The 17,383-nt window shown below is 36.3% G+C and overlaps 1 protein-coding gene across 2 annotated transcripts in view; it reads left to right on the top strand.

The window, feature by feature from the left end:
- ME1 (malic enzyme 1) overlaps positions 1-17,383 on the top strand; it is a 196,846-nt gene that overhangs the window by 73,580 nt on the left and 105,883 nt on the right. For both annotated transcript variants that reach the window (XM_059941724.1, XM_059941726.1), the window contains exons 4-5: positions 7,938-8,013; positions 10,237-10,398. In XM_059941724.1, coding sequence (XP_059797707.1) covers positions 7,938-8,013; positions 10,237-10,398 — 238 coding nt within the window. The remainder of the gene's footprint in view (positions 1-7,937; positions 8,014-10,236; positions 10,399-17,383) is intronic.

The following is a 17,383-nucleotide window of genomic DNA, read 5'->3' on the forward strand; positions in this document are numbered from 1 at the left end:
AAGTGAACCTTGAAAATGAGTCCAAGGGTGGGAGCAAAGCAGGGTCCAGAGGCCTTCACTATGCATGAGAGTGAAAAAGAGAACTGTTTCGGAGCCTGGAGAGTGCCAGCATTTAAGGGTTAAGCAGAAACAGGAGACTGTGAAACAGACCAGGAAGAGGGCAGAGAGTGACAGCAGGAGGACAGAGATACGCTTTATTCACTGATGAATAGTGAACAGTGGAAGGAAGTTTCTAGGTGGAGAGCTGGAAGCTGGAAGTCTCTACTTTGTCTTCCGAGTGAAGAATGGTGTGTGAATCTGATGAGAGTATAGAAGGGTGGGGATGGGGGACAGGGGAGAAAGGAAGTAGCTCTCATGGACAATCTCAGAAAAGCCAATAGAAGGTCCTTGGGGAGGTCATGCTTTGTGAGGACCTGGCTGACAGTGGAGACGCCGCGAGGTTTTAGCGGATCTAACACACCCAGCTGAGTGCCCGTCTCAAGCGGCATTCTGCAGTAGGGCTTGCGGAAAGGAGAAGGCAGGTGGTTTGATTTAGATTTGGAGGTTTTCTGCAAGGGTATGATGGGAAGAGAAAAAGTCAAGGGAGTTAAGAATGGTTGGCAGAACAGATAAAAATCTAGCTGAATAAAGAAGGAAGTTCAATCAGGATAGACTGCTAATTTGGAGGAAAAAAATAAAAGCAGGTACCAAAAGGCAGGAGACATTAATGAGGTCAAAATGTAGTTATATAGTAACATCTTAGAAATCTGCCCACCACACTAATTGTCACTCCTCAGGAGGATTGAGACTAAAAATAGAGCTTTAAACGTTTTCTGCAATAAACAAAAGGAATTCACAAGATTATCATTGCAGTTGTTACAAATGTGAAAGTTGTTACAAGTGTGATATTTGGAAAAGTATGATGTGGGTTAGATCCTCACATCACAGACTATAGTGACATTTCCGATAGATTTAAAGAACTGGATCAAACTTAGAAAAAAAATTAAAATATAGGAACATGATTGATGAGGGAGGACTTTGTATACTTAAAAGAAATGTAAGAAATCTGAAAGGAGAAAAATCAATTCGTTTTACTATAAATAAATGGAAAACAGCAGCAAACAAAAGTGAAAGATGAGAAATTAAGAAACGAATTTGTACCAGTATGATAAGCAAAGGGATAAAAATCCTTCATCTGTAAAGATGGGATCTGGGTTGATATTTCCCCAGTAGCTGTGGATAATTATAGCTTCTTTTTGCACGTCTAGCACCAGTTTTTCTGTGTTCCTCAAAGATAACAGCAGCAGTTAGGCTGCACCCTCTCTGTGTCTCACGCTCGTCCTGTCTCTGATTAAAAGGGCCCGGAGCCCAGCATGGGGTGTTGGAGCCTGGGCGGGTCGAGAACACCTGTGTAGGAGGGCAGCCTGGCTCAGGGGTGAGAGCCAATCAAGGGGAAGGGAGGATCTGGGTAGGAGAGCGGTCCAGAGCCAGGTGTCAGAGCCCCAGCGGGGCAAAGAGGGCATCCGTGTGGGAGGGCTGCCTACTTCAGAGGCTGGAATCTTAGAGGAAGTAAGTGGGGTGTGACACAGCGGGAGGGGACAAGATTGGCTTCACACAGGCAGACCAATCAAGTAAGGAAATATATTAAGCACGATGGGAGGTAGGTTTCTCGCTCTAGGAGAAAGTTGTTACAAATGAGAACAGGGGAGAATAATAGAAGGAACCCTGTGTTGTTGGTGGAATTGGAGGCATTGGTGTGAATTTATGGTTTTCAATATGGGTTGTTTTTTTTTTAATACTTAAATACCATGATTTAATTTACTGGCTTCTTAATCCTGAATTCTCTTAAGTTAAAACAAAACAAAACAAAAAAAACAACCAAAAGTTATAATTAACTGTTAACGTTAATAGATAGATGAATGGATAGTTATAGAAATAAATAGGTATACATAAGATGTGTATATGTGCGTGTACATACCCGTCTGTGTGTACACATGTAGAGTACGTGTGCACACGCATGTATTCTCTAGCTCTGCCCGTTGAGTCGGCTTGGCAGCCACAACACCCCAGTAACAAGGAGCACCGCCAGCACTCAGATCTCAATGCTGCTCTCTGCCAAAAGCAACTGGAACGCCTTAGAGAAATTGCTGATCCCAGGGCTGGGCCAGGGTAAGCAAAAGATGAGCTGGGAACCTGTCATACCAGAAAGCAAGGAGTTGCTTAAAGAATGATGGGGATGTGTCGGAAAGACATAGGAGCCAGCTTGAAGAGGCTCCCTCTGGCCAAATCTGGGACATTGTAAGCACTCAATAAATAATGTTTGCAGCAGATTAGAACCTACTGAGTAAAATAACAAACACAAGCCCACATTGATATGAATAATTTTAGAGTTGAATGGAGGAATAGGTTATTTACAGAGTTTTGAAGAATCGTCCCATAAAATACTTGTTAATTACAAAGGGGAAAAAAGAGCATCTTTGCAGTGAGGAAGCCTGGAAGGCACCACATTAATCAAGTGATCAAAGTGAACATCATCAATAATGGGAGGAAGCAGGAACAGCGCCGCCTGATAGGATGCAAGGAGAAGAAGCCAGCATCACTTCCGTGACCTTCCTGCAAAAGATGTTATCGTCTGAATCGAATCATGAGGAATCACCACCTAAATCCAGATTGAAGGACAGTCTACAAAATCACTGACTTATAACTTCAAAAGTATTAAAGTCGTGGAAGTCAAGGAAAGACTGAGGAAATGTTTTAGGTTGAACAGTACCAAGAAACATGGCAACTAATTACAGTGCAGGATTTTGAACTAGGCTCTTTTGTTATGAAGGACGAATGGTGAAATGTGAAAGGTGTCTGAAGATTATATGATAGTAATGTATCAGTATTAATTTTCTGATTATAATTATAATTATGTAGGAGAATATTTTTGTTTGTAATACACTCAGTTATTTGGTAATGATGAGGCATCATGCTGGCTACTTAGCTCTCAAATAGTTCAGGAAAAAACAATTCTTTTTTTTTTTTAAAGGGGGGGGGTTCTTTTTAATAAATTTATTTATTTTTGGCTGCGTTGGGTCTTCGTTGCTACGCGCGGGCTTTCTCTAGTTGCGGTGAGCGGGGGCTACTCTTTGTTGTGGTGCGCGGGCTTCTCTTGTTGCGGAGCATGGGCTCTAGGCGCATGGGCTTCAGTAGTTGTGGTGCACGGGCTTTGTTGCTCTGCGGCATGTGGGATCTTCTCAGATCAGGGCTCAAACCTGTGTCCCCAGCATTGGCAGGTGGATTCTTAACCACTGCACCACCAGGGAAGTCCCGAAAAAACGATTCTTTGTAATATACTTGGGAGAATTCTTTTAAGCATTTACTGAAGGATAGAATAATATTGATCCATGCCTTTTAAAAAAATTTTTATTGACATATAGTTGATTTACAATGTCGTGTTAATATCTCCTTTACAGTAAAGTGATTCAGTTATATGTAGATACATTCTTTTTCATATTCTTTTCCATTATGATTTGTCACAGGATATTGAATATAGTTCCCTGTGCTCTACAGTAGGACCTTGTTGTGTATCTATTCTATATATAATAGTTTGCATCTGCTAATCCCAAACTCCCAATCGTTCCCTCCCCACTGGCAACCACAAGTCTGTTCTCTATGTCTGTGAGTCTGTTTCTGTTTCATAGATATGTTCATTTGTGTTGTATTTTAGATTCCACATATCAGTGATATCATATGGTATTTGTCTTTCTCTTTCTGACTTATTTTGCTTAGTATGATAATCTCTAGGTCCATCTATGTTGCTGCAAATGGCATTATTTCATTCTTTTTTATGGCTGAGTAATATCCCACTGTATATATGTACCACATCTTCTTTATCCATTCATCTGTCGATGGACATTTAGGTTGTTTCCATGTCTTGGCTCTTATGAATAGTGCTGGTGTGAACATAGGGGTGCATGTATCTTTTCGAATTATAGTTTTGTCTGAATATATGCCCAGGAGTGGGATTGCTGGATCATATGGCAGCTCTACTTTTAGTTTTCTGAAGACCCTCCATAGTGTTTTCCATAGTGGCTGCACCAATTTACATTCCCACCAACAGTGTAGGAGGGTTCGCTTTTCTCCACATCCTCTCCAGCATTTGTTATTTGTAGACTTTATAATGATGGCCATTCTGACTGAGGTGAGGTGGTACCTCATTGTAGTTTTGATTTGTGTTTCTCTAATAATTAGTGATGATGTGCATCTTTTCATGTGCTTTTTGGGCATCTGTATGTCTTCTTGACACATGCCTTCTTAACATTTCCTCCGTTGACTTCCCCTGACTTTAGAAACACTGGTTGTCCTACCTGTTAGATTGTTTTTTTCTCGTGGACTCTTCTTAGTCATCCTATTCTTCTAGTATAGGTACTAATTTGTAATGTTTTCTCCTTGACCTTCTCTTCTTTCTCCTTTAGTAATTTCTTCCATTCCTTTCAACTCTAGGCATATGACTCTTAACTCTGCATCTTTATCCTAGGTTTCTCCTGATCTAGGTTTCTCCTGACTTCCATTTTACCTGAATTTAGCTTTCTTTAGTATGTCTTTTCTCATCAGCCCAGACCTGCTGGTATAACTCAACTTTAGGTTAACTCCTGGAGCTCACTAATGCATACTCAAATTTTGTGAAAAATATGGGGTTTAATTTTCTTCAGTTTCTGCAAGAGAGGATTATTATTGAAAACTGTAGAATGATTGCATTCTCCACTGGGTCAGGAGAGAGTCATGAACCCATTTCCATAAGAAAATATAAGTCTAGTTACAATAGAAAGTTGCATGTTAGAAAATGAACTCTATTTTGATATGAAATGAATTTCATTAGAGATGTTATGTGAGACAACATGAAGTAAGAATATTATCTAACAAATCTGTTTTGAGAGTGGAATATATACAGTGGCAGAGGTTATGAGAAAAGTTTGAACTGCGTATATGAGAAAATGATCCACATTTTAAAATTATCTCAGTTCTAACATGAAATAGACACAAAAGTATGAGTATTTTAATTGGCATGTTTAATATACTTTGAATAAAGATTAAATATTTTAAACAAATTGATCAACAAGAAATTGGACCAAGAAAAGGTTTTTATTGTAATTCCATTCATTTAAAAATATCATTCATAAATAACTTTCTTGTCTAAACTTTTCATTTTATAAATATGTATATATTTAAATATGTTCAGATTAATGTTTCATATCCAATTTTATACCAGGAAGCATGAGTCATTTCTGTGCTGAAACACTTTTGGATATCTCATTAGATTTCTGATCAAGGAGACATTCCAGGAAGTTTTAGAAATTATTCTATCAAAATGCTTGACTTTGGTGGAACATTACAGATTCTTCATTTTATTGAGCTCTCTCCAAGAGTAAGCACTTTTGTACAAATGAATCTGCTGAATGCAAGAGATTACAGGTGTCCAAATGGCTCTCCAACTGAAGTTGTACTCATATATTTGTTTAATAAACTTTGGCACTTAATTGATGCAAATTTTAGTAAATTCATTGTCCGTCTTGTTTAAAAAGAATGATACTATTTCCTGAGACCAGTGTTACTTGGAAAACCTTGGCTAACTAACAAGTTCCCAAGGAACATTATTTAATGGTATATTGCCAAGAACATCTTAGATAATTCAACAAAATTGCCTTCTTTAAAAAGTCCAACCATATTTCATTTAAATTTGACATTTATTGAGATCTTAAATGTTGATTGCATAGTTGGGTATGACAGGGATCCAAAAGAAATATATAACTTACAAAGAGCTTATAGTCATTTTGGAGAAACAAAATAACTTCATATGAAACAGCAAAAAATAAACAGGAAAGGATACAATTTAGTGCCAACTTGGTAAATTAATGTTTTTGTTGAATCAGACAGTCATCAGTAGTCTGCCTGTGGTACTTACTATCATACTATAATTTTTGGTTACTTAATAAGTCATAATAAGTCTGGGTTTACTTCATGTTTTCAGTACTTAAAACCTTTTTTTGAATATGGAAGGCTTATTTTTTCAGCACCGAAGTCAGCACATATTGTTGGACAGATACTATGTGCCAGCACACTTACAGGCATTGAGCTTACAAATGTGAGCAAAATAGTCACTGTACGTAAGGAACTTGCTGCTTTGCGTGTATATGTGTCCTGGGGGGCGGTGGCAGGGAGGAGACAGACAGCCAACATATGAGAAAATAGTTAAGGGGATTTCAGATGCTTTATACATATAATGACACTGGGGAAAATATTAGGGTGGAGGTGCTTGGACTGCTGTTATCAGAGAAGGCCTGTCTGAGGAGCTCAGGTTTGAGTTGAGGCCTGAATGATGAGAGGGATTAGGCATGTAGTTAGATTTACAGTTTGGAGCTCAAGGGAGTGGTCTCGGTTGAAGATAGAAGTTTGAAAATCCTCATTGTGGAACTGACACTGAAAGCCATGTCAATCACAGTTGGGACATTGAGTAGGGTGAGAGTTGAGAGCTGACCTTTGACTTTATCAGATGTCAGTCAGCAGTGACTTTGGGAAGAGCTGTTTTCGTGGAGAAGTGAGGAGGAAAGGCCTAATTAACAGGGTGAAGAGAGAATGGGAGGTAAGGTTATAAAGGCAGTAAGAATACACAAGTCTTTGAAGCGTTTTGCTGTGAAGGAGAGAGAGTAGAAGGGTGGTGGCCGTAAACAGTGCTTTCGGCTGTACATTTGTCGTGTGTGGTGCTCTGCATTTGAGTCGTATTTAACGATACTAAGGCAAAACTTTTAAGTGAGGTTAAGACATCTACAAATTTCTTATTTTAATTTTTAAAGTTCCTTGTTAAGCTTTCATAGGAAATGCAGGGCTGTCAGAGAGCAGTGTTAAAGACTGAGAGTTAAAGTTGAGAGTCTGAAGAACAGAGTTGCAAACAACTGAGACCACAAATCGAAGAATCAAGTGAAACCGAACTCTGCCATTGGGGAGTTTGCAGCAAAGTAAGGGCTTATTGCAGGGTGCCAAGCAAGGAGGTGGGAGACAAGCCTGGTCTTTGAGTTGTAGGTTTTTAAAGGGGGAAGAACATAGAGGCTGGGCTTTTGATCATTGTCTTGTGACATTTCTTAATCGTAGTTTTGGGAGTCAGGATGCTTCTGGTTTAGGGTTCTCTGGCCAGGTGGTCCGTGGCTTGGAGGTCTGTTAGCTCATCTTGCCCCGGAGAAACAGTTTGTATTGTTTGTATGTTAATAATGATATCTATAATAACAGTTTTAGTACATCAACTATGTTATCAACAACATGAATTTTAGCACCTGACTCTGGTTGATTGGTGTTCAGTTAGCACAGGATTGAGGTTAGAGGGGACAAGAAAAGAATAAAGTTTTGGCTAGAGAGATTAATCATAAACTTGGTAAGGGAACTTCTTTTTGGGGGGGCTCGGTTTCAGGGTTTCCCAAGTAACTTCCACATGAAAGGACTGCTCAGCGTGTGTCTTTCACTTCAGTCCTCCCCATAGGGGTCTTGTCTTCACACTGTGAATACGTAATAATGGAATATACACTGAAAATGCCTATGTATATATGCTTCATGCTGTTTTTCAAAGTGCTTTTACATGTATTATCTTATTTAATGAAGACCGTGAATAAATCTACGTGTGGAAATGATAATGCTATTTAAATTCTCTGTGTATAAAAATAGTGAATATTTCTTTAATTAAAAAGTATTTAGGAATATGTAATATAAAAATGAAGCTACCTTTATTGTAGATGTTGATATACCATTTAAAATAATTTCTCCCTTATTTATAAGATTCTTGCCCCATATGTGTTTAAGGAAATAATTTTCACTAGTTTGATAAAAATGGAGATATATTACATGGATTTGAAAATTAAAAAAAAAAAGTTCGTGGTAGTGTGACAAGTCTGAAGTAAATTGAAATTACTCCTTTTTTTTCCTGTCAGAGGTCTCTTCATTAGTATCCATGATCGAGGGCATATTGCTTCTGTTCTTAATGCATGGCCAGAAGATGTCATCAAGGTAAGTTATCACATTTTCCCACTGTGGCACATTTGTTCTTTTTCCTGTCCCATAACAGGCTGACACTTTTCACCATACGATGTAGCATTCACCAGCTTTTCTATTTATATCCCTTTGATTTTTGCATAGTGGATTAATTTTATTCTGATACCATTTGGATTCTAAGTTTCACCATTATTTCCATCAGATTTCTTAGTATTTCTTTATTCACTGTAAGTTATGATAAGTGTTGAAAAAATGTTGAAGTAGTGTCTGAATTTCTTTGAGCAAACTCCTTTTTCTTTTGTGTTTAATCATTCACTAAGAGGAATCAAGGTAGGCAAAAATCTTAATCCATTTCCTTTATCGTGGTGACCTGAAGTATCTAACCTGACTCCCCTCTGGGAGTGAGCTAATGAAAATAGAATAGTAATAGTATCTGCCATTTGGTAGTTTTCTGAGTGAGCCACTTTACCTGGATTAACTCATGTAGTATCATGATAATTCCATGAGGAAAGGAAGGCTCAGTTGGGTTACATAGTAGTGCATGGTGGTGGTGGGAATTGAATGCAGGTGTCTCAAGTTGCCTTCTCCAAAACAGCCTAACATATTGACCCTTTTCAATGAGACATGGAAAATTTGACAAAGATCAACTTTATGGAATATGCAAAAATAATGTTCACCCACTTTTGGGTGAAATGTATATATGTACTTGTAAGTTAGTTAAAAGTGCATATATACATGTACATATTTACTTTTAAGGCAGGTCTTTAAGAGCTGCATAATATAGGTGAACAGAAAACTAAATGAAAAGCCCTCAAACTTTTAAAATATATGTTCTGCATTATATTGTGGTAGAAAAACACTGCACTAGGAGTTAACACACTCAGGTCCTGGTTCTTTGATATTAACGAGGTAACTCACCGGAGGCAAATTATTTCAGTTCTCTTATCTTCGGTTTCCTAATCTGTAAGAGGGATAGACTGAATGTACTCCAAATTCCCCTTTGCTTCTAAAATGCTATGACTCTGTACATTAGTCCTTTTATTAGAAAGGACTATTTATTATTTTATTTATTATTATTAGATAATAATAGTACTAATATCTATAATTTTTTTGAGAATTCTAATGTACCAGGTAATGTGGTAAGTTCTTTGTTTATCATGATTTCATTGTATTGAATCATAGATTTATTCAGTTAATTAATGTTTTTGATTGTTTACTCTGTGCCAAATGCTGTGCTAGATGTTGGTGTACAGTAGTGAGCACAACAGAGTTGGCTCCTAATTTTTTGCAGCCACTCTGGAAAGTACATTTATCATTCGCATTTTTATAAATAAGAAACAGAAGCTTTAATTCATCAGTTTATCTAAGGTCAAATAACCGACATTTTTTCTAGGCTCCATGGATATGACAAGTGTAGCAGTTTGTAGAAAATCTAATAAATTGTGTTTCACAAAATTGGTTTTGCTTAAATTCATGTAATGGCCATGAATCACAGAACAAAGATGATAGATGCATTAATTTCAATAAAGATAACAAAGTACTTAGCATTAAAATCTCCACATGATTAAAATGTATGCTTTGTAGATATTCAAGATGATTAGAAATAAACTAAACAAAATTCATTGTCTAGTGGTACTCTACTATCAGGTAAGAGTAGTAATAGACTGTGCTTGGCATATTTCAAAGATGGTAGAACAGTATCCAGTGTTATAGGAGTTAAAGAGGATGGATCACAACATTGTTGTGAAATTAGGAGGATGCATAAACTAAAGATCAGAGCACCGGGGACTCCTGAGCGATGATTTAACCATGGACTCTCCCCTAATGGTACTCAAAGTGGATGTGACTAGTTTCAAAGCTGTTCTAAGGTTCACTTTAGTTCCCAGTTTGAGCTCTTATTTACCTGTACTCTGCCCACTTACTCCTCCTGATTGAAGACTGAGTTATTTGAGTTGTTTGAATCTTTATGGGCATACCTTGTCTTCTTTTTTCAACAACCAAACAATCATATATATGTATTTTAAAAATACATTTAAAATGCATATATCAAATTTATTTATTCTCCCCAGTCTTCCACACTTAATGATCACATAAAATCTTTTCCATGTATATTCAATTTATGCTTTTTGACAGCTTAGTATTTCATTGCATAAATATTAACTTCAGAAACAGAGAGTAGGAACTATGCCCCGGAATTTGCAAACATCTATTAATAGATATTTTTTCTTTTTCTTTGAGGCTATTGTGGTGACTGATGGAGAGCGTATTCTTGGCCTGGGAGACCTTGGCTGCAATGGGATGGGCATCCCCGTGGGTAAACTGGCTCTGTATACAGCTTGTGGAGGGATGAATCCTCAACAATGTCTGCCTGTCATGCTGGATGTGGGAACAGAAAATGAGGTAAACAATTTAAGTCTATAACACAGCTATACACCTTAAAAAATAGTACCATATTTCTGCATTTTGAGATTATTTCAGGAACTTAATGAAATTCATCTTTTTTGTTTGGTTCTTTCTCTCTCCTCAAACCCATCCCCCAACTCTTATAAAGAAATTATTCTTTCGCTTTTCCTTTCCCATTCCCCTTTTCTGTAATGTGATTAATTTTTTAGCAGCTTCTTTAGTGTTTTGGTATCCTTTGATGAGCACTTACACCATTATTCTGTAGAGTATATGTTTTACTTTAGGATATCCTCATTACTTTTAAAAAAATTATTATTTTTATACTAGGCAGGAACTAATCCCAAAGAATTTATTAAGTTTAGTCAGTCTGAAATCTTGTTCTAAAAATCTGTATTGAGTCTGTGGTAGATGTTTTGGAGTTTAGCATTTCTCCTTCCTGCATCGATATTTTAGAATCTTAAAGTTATATATCAAGTAGTACATATTTTTGCTCATCTGTAATTGCTAATATTTGGATTAGTTGTGAGTGATAGATACTATAAATTAAAGGTAGAATTTTATGAAATAGAAATGAAAAATAATGGTCAGTTAAGATAGACTTTTCAAAAGTTGCATGCAAATATCAAACCTAGGTCTAGAATGTCATTGTCAAATAAGATCTTTATCATGTTGAGGTGTATTCTCTCTGTACCCACTTTTTGATAGTTTTTATGATAAATGGATGTTGAATTTTGTAAAAAGTCTTTTTGGCATCTGTTGAGATGATCATATGATTTCTTTTTTTAAAAATAAATAAATTTATTTATTTATTTATTTTTGCCTGTGTTGGGTCTTCATTGCTGTGCACGGGCTTTCTCTAGTTGCAGCGAGGGGGGCGCTACTCTTCAGTGCAGTGTGAGGGCTTCTCCTTGTGGTGGCTTCTCTTGTTGCGGAGCACGGGCTCTAGGCCTGCAAGCTTCAGTAGCTGTGGCACACAGGCTCAGTAGTTGTGGCTCGCGGGCTCTAGAGTGCAGGCTCAGTAGTTGTGGTGCGTGGGCTTAGTTGCTCTGCGGCATGGGATCTTCCCGGACAAGGGCTTGAACCCATGTCCCCTGCATTGGCAGGCGGATTCTTAACCACTGTGCCACCAGGGAAGTCCCGATCATATGATTTTTTTATTGTTCAATTTGTTAATGTGGTATCTCACATTAATGTGTTACATCACATTGGTTTGCAGATATTGAACCATACTTGCATTCCTGGGATAAATCCCACTTGATCATGGTGTTTGATCCTTTTAATGTATTGTTGAATTTGTTTTGCTAATATTTAGTTTAGGATTTTTGCTTCTATGTTCTTCAGTGATATTGGCCTGTAATTTCCTTTTTTTGTGAGTGACATCCTTGTCTGAATTTTATATCAGGGTGATAGTGGCCTTGTAGAATGAGCTTGGAAGCATTCCTTTCTTTTCAACTTTTTGGAATAGTTTGAGATGGATAGGTGTTATCTCTTCTTTAAATGTTTTATAGAATTTTCCTGTGAAGGCTTATGGTCCTGGACTTCCGTTTGTTGGGACTTTTATTATTATTATTATTGATTTAATTTCATTACTTGTAATAAGTCTTTTCGTATTTTATATTTCTTCCTGATTCAGTTTTTGGGAGACGTAAATTTCTAGGAATTTATCCATTTCTAATAGGTTGTCCATTTTATTGGCATGTGATTGTTCATGTAATCTCTTAATGATCCTTTGTATTTCCATGGTGTCTGTTGTAACTTCTCATCTTTCATTTCTGATTTTATATATTTGGGCCCTTTCTCTTTTTTTCTTGATGAGTCTGGGTAAAGGTTTATTAATTTTGTTTATCTTTACAAAGGACCTTATTTTCATTGGTCTTTTCTATTTTTTTTTAGTCTCAATTTCATTTATTTCTGCTCTGATCTTTATGATTTCTTTCCTTCTACTAACTTTGGGTTTTGTTCTTTCTTCTTTCTATAGTTCCTTGATGTGTAAGGTTAGATGGTTTATTTGAGATTTTTCTTGTTTCCTGAGGTAGGCATGTATAGCTATAAACTTTCCCCTTAGAAATGGTTTTGCTGGGTACCATAGGGTTTCTTTTTTATTTTTGTTTTAATTGAGGTATAGTTGATTTACAATATTATATAAGCTTCAGGTGTACAGCATAGTAATTCACAGTTTTTAAAGGTTATATCCCATTTACAGTTATTATAAAATATTGGCTATAGTCACTGTGTTGTACAATATGTCCTTGTAGCTTATTTATTTTATACATAGTAGTTTTGAACTCTTAAGCTCCTACCCCTCTCTTGTCCCTCACCCCTTCTCTCTCCTCACTGATAACCACTAGTTTGTTCTCTATGATTCTGTTTCTTTTATATTCACTAGTTTGTTTTATTTTTGAGATTCCACATATAAATGATATACAGTATTTGTCTTTCTCTGTCAAACTTATTTCACTTAGCATAATACCCTCCAAGTCCGTCCACGTTGTTATAAAAGGCAAAAGTTCATTCTTCTTATGGCTGAGTAGTATTCCATTGTATATATATATATATGCCACATCTTTATCCATTCATCTGTTGATGGATACTTAGGTTGCTTCCATATCTTGGCAATCGTAAATAATGCTGCTATGAACATTGGGGTGCATGTATTTTTTCGAATTAGTGTTTTTGTTTTCTTCGGATATATACCCAGGAGTGGAATTGCTGGGTCATTTGGTAGTTTTGTTTTTAGTCTTTTGAGAAACCTCCATTGTGTTTTCCACAGTGACTGCACCAATTTACACTCCCACCAAAAGTGTACGAGGCTTCCCTCTTCTCCACATCCTCACCAACATTTGTTGTTTGTGGTCTTTTTGATGATAGCCATTCTGACAGGTGTGAAGTGATATCCCATTGTGGCTTTAATTTGCATTTCTCTGATGATTAGTGATGTTAAGCATCTTTTCATGTGTCTGTTGTCCATCTCTATGTCTTCTTTGGAAAAATGTCTAGTCATTTCTTCTGCCCATTTTTTAATCGGGTTGTTTTTTTAATATGAGCTGTGTATATATTTTGGATATTAACCTTTTATTGGTTATATCATTTGCAAATATTTTCTTCCATTCATTAGGTCGTCTTTTTGTTTTGTTGATGATTTTCTTTCCTGAGCAAAAGCTTTTAAGTTTAATTAGGTCCCATTTGTTTGTTTTTGCTTTTGTTTCCTTTAGGAGACAAACTCAAAAAAATCTTGCTATAATTTATGTCAAAGAGTGTTTCACCTACATTTTCTTTTAGGAGTTTTATGGTTTCTGGCGTTACATTTAGGTCTTGAATCCATTTTTTTTTTTTAATTAATTAATTTGTTTATTTATGGCTGTGTTGAGTCTTTGTTTCTGTGCGAGGGCTTTCTCTAGTTGTGGCAAGCGGAGGCCACTCTTCATCGTGGTGCGCCGGTCTCTCACTATCGTGGCCTCTCGTTGCGGAGCACAGGCTCCAGACGTGCAGGCTCAGTAATTGTGGCTCATGGGCCCAGTTGCTCCGCGGCATGTGGAATCTTCCCAGACCAGGGCTCAAACCCGTGTCCCCTGCACTGGCAGGCAGATTCTCAACCATTGCACCACCAGGGAAGCCCTTGAATCCATTTTGATTTTAGTATTGTGTATGATATTAGAGAATGTTTTAATTTCATTCTTGTCCATGTAGCTGTTCAGTTTTCCCAGCACCACTTATTGAGCAGACTGTCTTTTCTCCATTTCATATTCTTGCCTCCTTTGTCATAGATTAATTGACCACAAGTGTGTGGGTTTATTTCTGAGCTCTCTAGTCTGTTCCATTGATTTATGCATCTGTTTTTGTGCCAGTATCATACTGTTTTGATTATTGTAGCTTTTAATATAATCTGAGGTCAGGGAGCCTGATTCCTTCAGCTCTGTTCTTTCTCAAGATTGTGTTGGCTATTTGAGGTCTTTTGTGTTGCCATACAAATTTTAAAAATTATATTAATTCTTCCAATCCATGAACACGTTATATCTTTCCATCTGTTTGTGTCATCTTCAATTTCTTTCATCAGTGTCTGATAGCTTTCTGAGTACAGGTCTTTTACCTCCTTAGGTAGGTTTATTCCTAGGTATTTTATTCTTTTTGATGTGATGGTAAATGGAATTGTTCCCTTAATTTCTCTTTATGATCTTCTGTTGTTAGTGTATAGGAATGCAAGAGATTTCTGTGTATTAGTTTTGTATCCTGCAACTTTACCAAATTCATTGATGAGCTCTAGTAATTTTCTGGTAGCATCTTTAGGATTTTCTATGTGTAGTATCATGTCATCTGCAAACAGTGACAATTTTACTTCTTCTTTTCCAATTTGGATTCCTTTTATTTCTTTTTCTTCTCTGATTGCCGTGGCTAGGACTTCCAAAACTATGTTGAATAAAAGTGGCGACAGTGGGCATCCTTGTCTTGTTCCTGATCTTAAGAGGGAATGCTTTCAGCTTTTCACCACTGAGAATGATGTTAGCTGTGGGTTTGTCATATATGGCCTTTATTATGTTGAGGTAAGTTCCCTGTATGCCCATTTTTGGAGAGTTTTTTTTTTTATCATAAATAGGTGTTGAATTTTGTCAAAAGCTTTTTCTGCATCTATTGAGATGATTATATGGTCTTTATTCTTCAGTTTGGTAATGTGATGTATCACACTGATTGATTTGCGAATATTGAAGAATCCTTGCATCCCTGGGATAAATCCCACTTGATCATGGTGTATGATCCTTTTACTGTATTGTTGGGTTCGGTTTGATAGCATTTTGTTGAGGATTTTTGCTTCTGTGTTCATCAGTGACATTGGCCTGTAATTTTCTTTTTTGTGATGTCTTCATCTGATTTTGGTATCAGGCTGATGCTGGCCTTGTAGATGGAGTTTGGAGGTGTTCCTTCCTCTGCAGTTTTTTGGAATAGTTTGAGAAGGAATGGTGTTCAGTCTTTTCTAAATGTTTGATAGAATTCATTGTTGAAGCCATTTGATCTTGGTGGGAGTTTTAAAATTACTGATTCAATTTCATTACTGGTAATAGGTCTGTTTACATTTTCTACTTCTTCCTGGTTTAGTCTTGGGGGATTGTGCATTTCTAGGAATTTGTTCATTTCTTCTAGGATGTCCATTTTATTTGTTTGTCATAGTCTCTTATGATCCTCTGTATTTCTGCGGTGTTGGTTGTAATTTCTCCTTTTTCATTTCTGATTTTATTGATTTGGGCCTTCTCCCTTTTTTTTCTTGAGGAATCTGGCTAAAGGTTTATCAATTTTGTTTATCTTTTCGAAGAACCAGTTCTTAGTTTCATTGATCTCTTCTTTTCTTTCTTTCTTTCTTTTTTAAGTTTCTATTTTATTTATTTCTGCTCTGACCTTTATGATTTCTTTCCTCCTAACTTTGAGTTTTGTTTGTGCTTTTCTAGCTCCTTTGGTTGTAAATTTGGGTTGTTTGTTTGAGATTTTTCTTGTTTCCTGAGGGAAGCTTATATCAATATAAACTTCCATCTGAGAACTGCTTTTCTGCATCCCATAGATTTTGGATCATTGTGTTTTCATTTTCATTTGTCTCCAGGTATTTTCTGGTTTCCTGTTTGATTTCTTCAGTGATCCATTGGTTGTTTAGTAGCATATTGTTTAGCCTCCATGCGTTTGTGGTTTTTGCTCTTTTTTTCCTTGTGGTTGATTCCTGGTCTCATAGCATTGTGGTTAGAAAATATGCTTGATATGATTTCAGTTTTTAAAAATTTACTGAGGCTTGTTTTGTGGCCTAACATGTGATCTGTCCTGAGAATGTTCCATGTGCACTTGTAAAGAATGTGTATTATGCTGGTTTTGGATGGAATGTTTTATAAATCTATTAAGTCCATCTGGTCTAATGTGTCATTTAAGGCCAGTGTTTCCTTCTTGTTTTTCTGTGTAGATGATATGTCCATTAATGTAAGTGGGGTGTTAAAGTGCCTTACCATTATTGTATTACTGTCACTTTCTCCCTTTATGTTGTTAATACTTGCTTTATGTATTTAAGTGCCCTTATGTTGGGTCATATATATTTTTAATTGTTATATATTCATCTTTGATTGATCCCTTTATCATTATGTAATATGCTTTGTGTCTTGTTATAGTCTTTAAGTCTATTTTGTCTTATATAATTGTTGCTATCCAAGCTTTTTCATAGAATTCTTTTTTTCATCCCATCCCTTACAGTCTGTCTGTCTTTTGATCTGTAGTGAGTCTGTTTTAGGCAGCATATATATGGTTCTTTTTTTAAAAAAATCTATTCAGCCACTTTATGTCTTTGATTGGAGCATTTAATTCATTTACCTTGACAGTAATTGTTGATAGGTATATACTTATTGGCATTTTAAAATGCCAATGCTTTTTGGTTGTTTTTATAGTTTTTCTGTGTTCCTTTTTTTTTCTCTTGTGATTTGTTGAGTATCTTTAATGTTAAGTTTGGATTCCTTTCTCTTTATTTTTATTTTATTCGTGTATCTATTATAGTTTTTTGTTTGTGGTTATATGAGTTTCATATATAGCAACCTTCCATATAGGTGTCTGTCTTAAGTTGATGATCTCTTAAGTTTGAATGCATTCTAACAGCCCTGCATTTTTACTCATCCCTTCCCCCACCATTTATGTCTGATGTCATATTTTACATCTTTTTATTTTGTGTATTCCTTAACTACTTATGTTAGATATAGATGATTTTACTACTTTTTTCTTTTAACCTTTCTACTAGCTGTATAAGTAGTTGGTCCATTACCTTTGCTGTATGTTTGCCTTTACCAGTGAGATTATTCTTTTTGTAATTTCCATATTTCTAGTTGTAGCTTATTCTTTTTCACTTAGAGAAGTCCCTTTAACATTTTTTGTATAGCCAGTTTAGTGGTGCTGAACTCTTTTATCTTGTGCTTGTCTGTAAAACTTTTTATCACTCCTTCAAATCTGAATGGTAACCTTGCTGGGTAGA

This window comes from Balaenoptera ricei, chromosome 12 (assembly GCF_028023285.1).
Source record: "Balaenoptera ricei isolate mBalRic1 chromosome 12, mBalRic1.hap2, whole genome shotgun sequence".
Classification (NCBI taxonomy): Eukaryota; Metazoa; Chordata; class Mammalia; order Artiodactyla; family Balaenopteridae; genus Balaenoptera; species Balaenoptera ricei.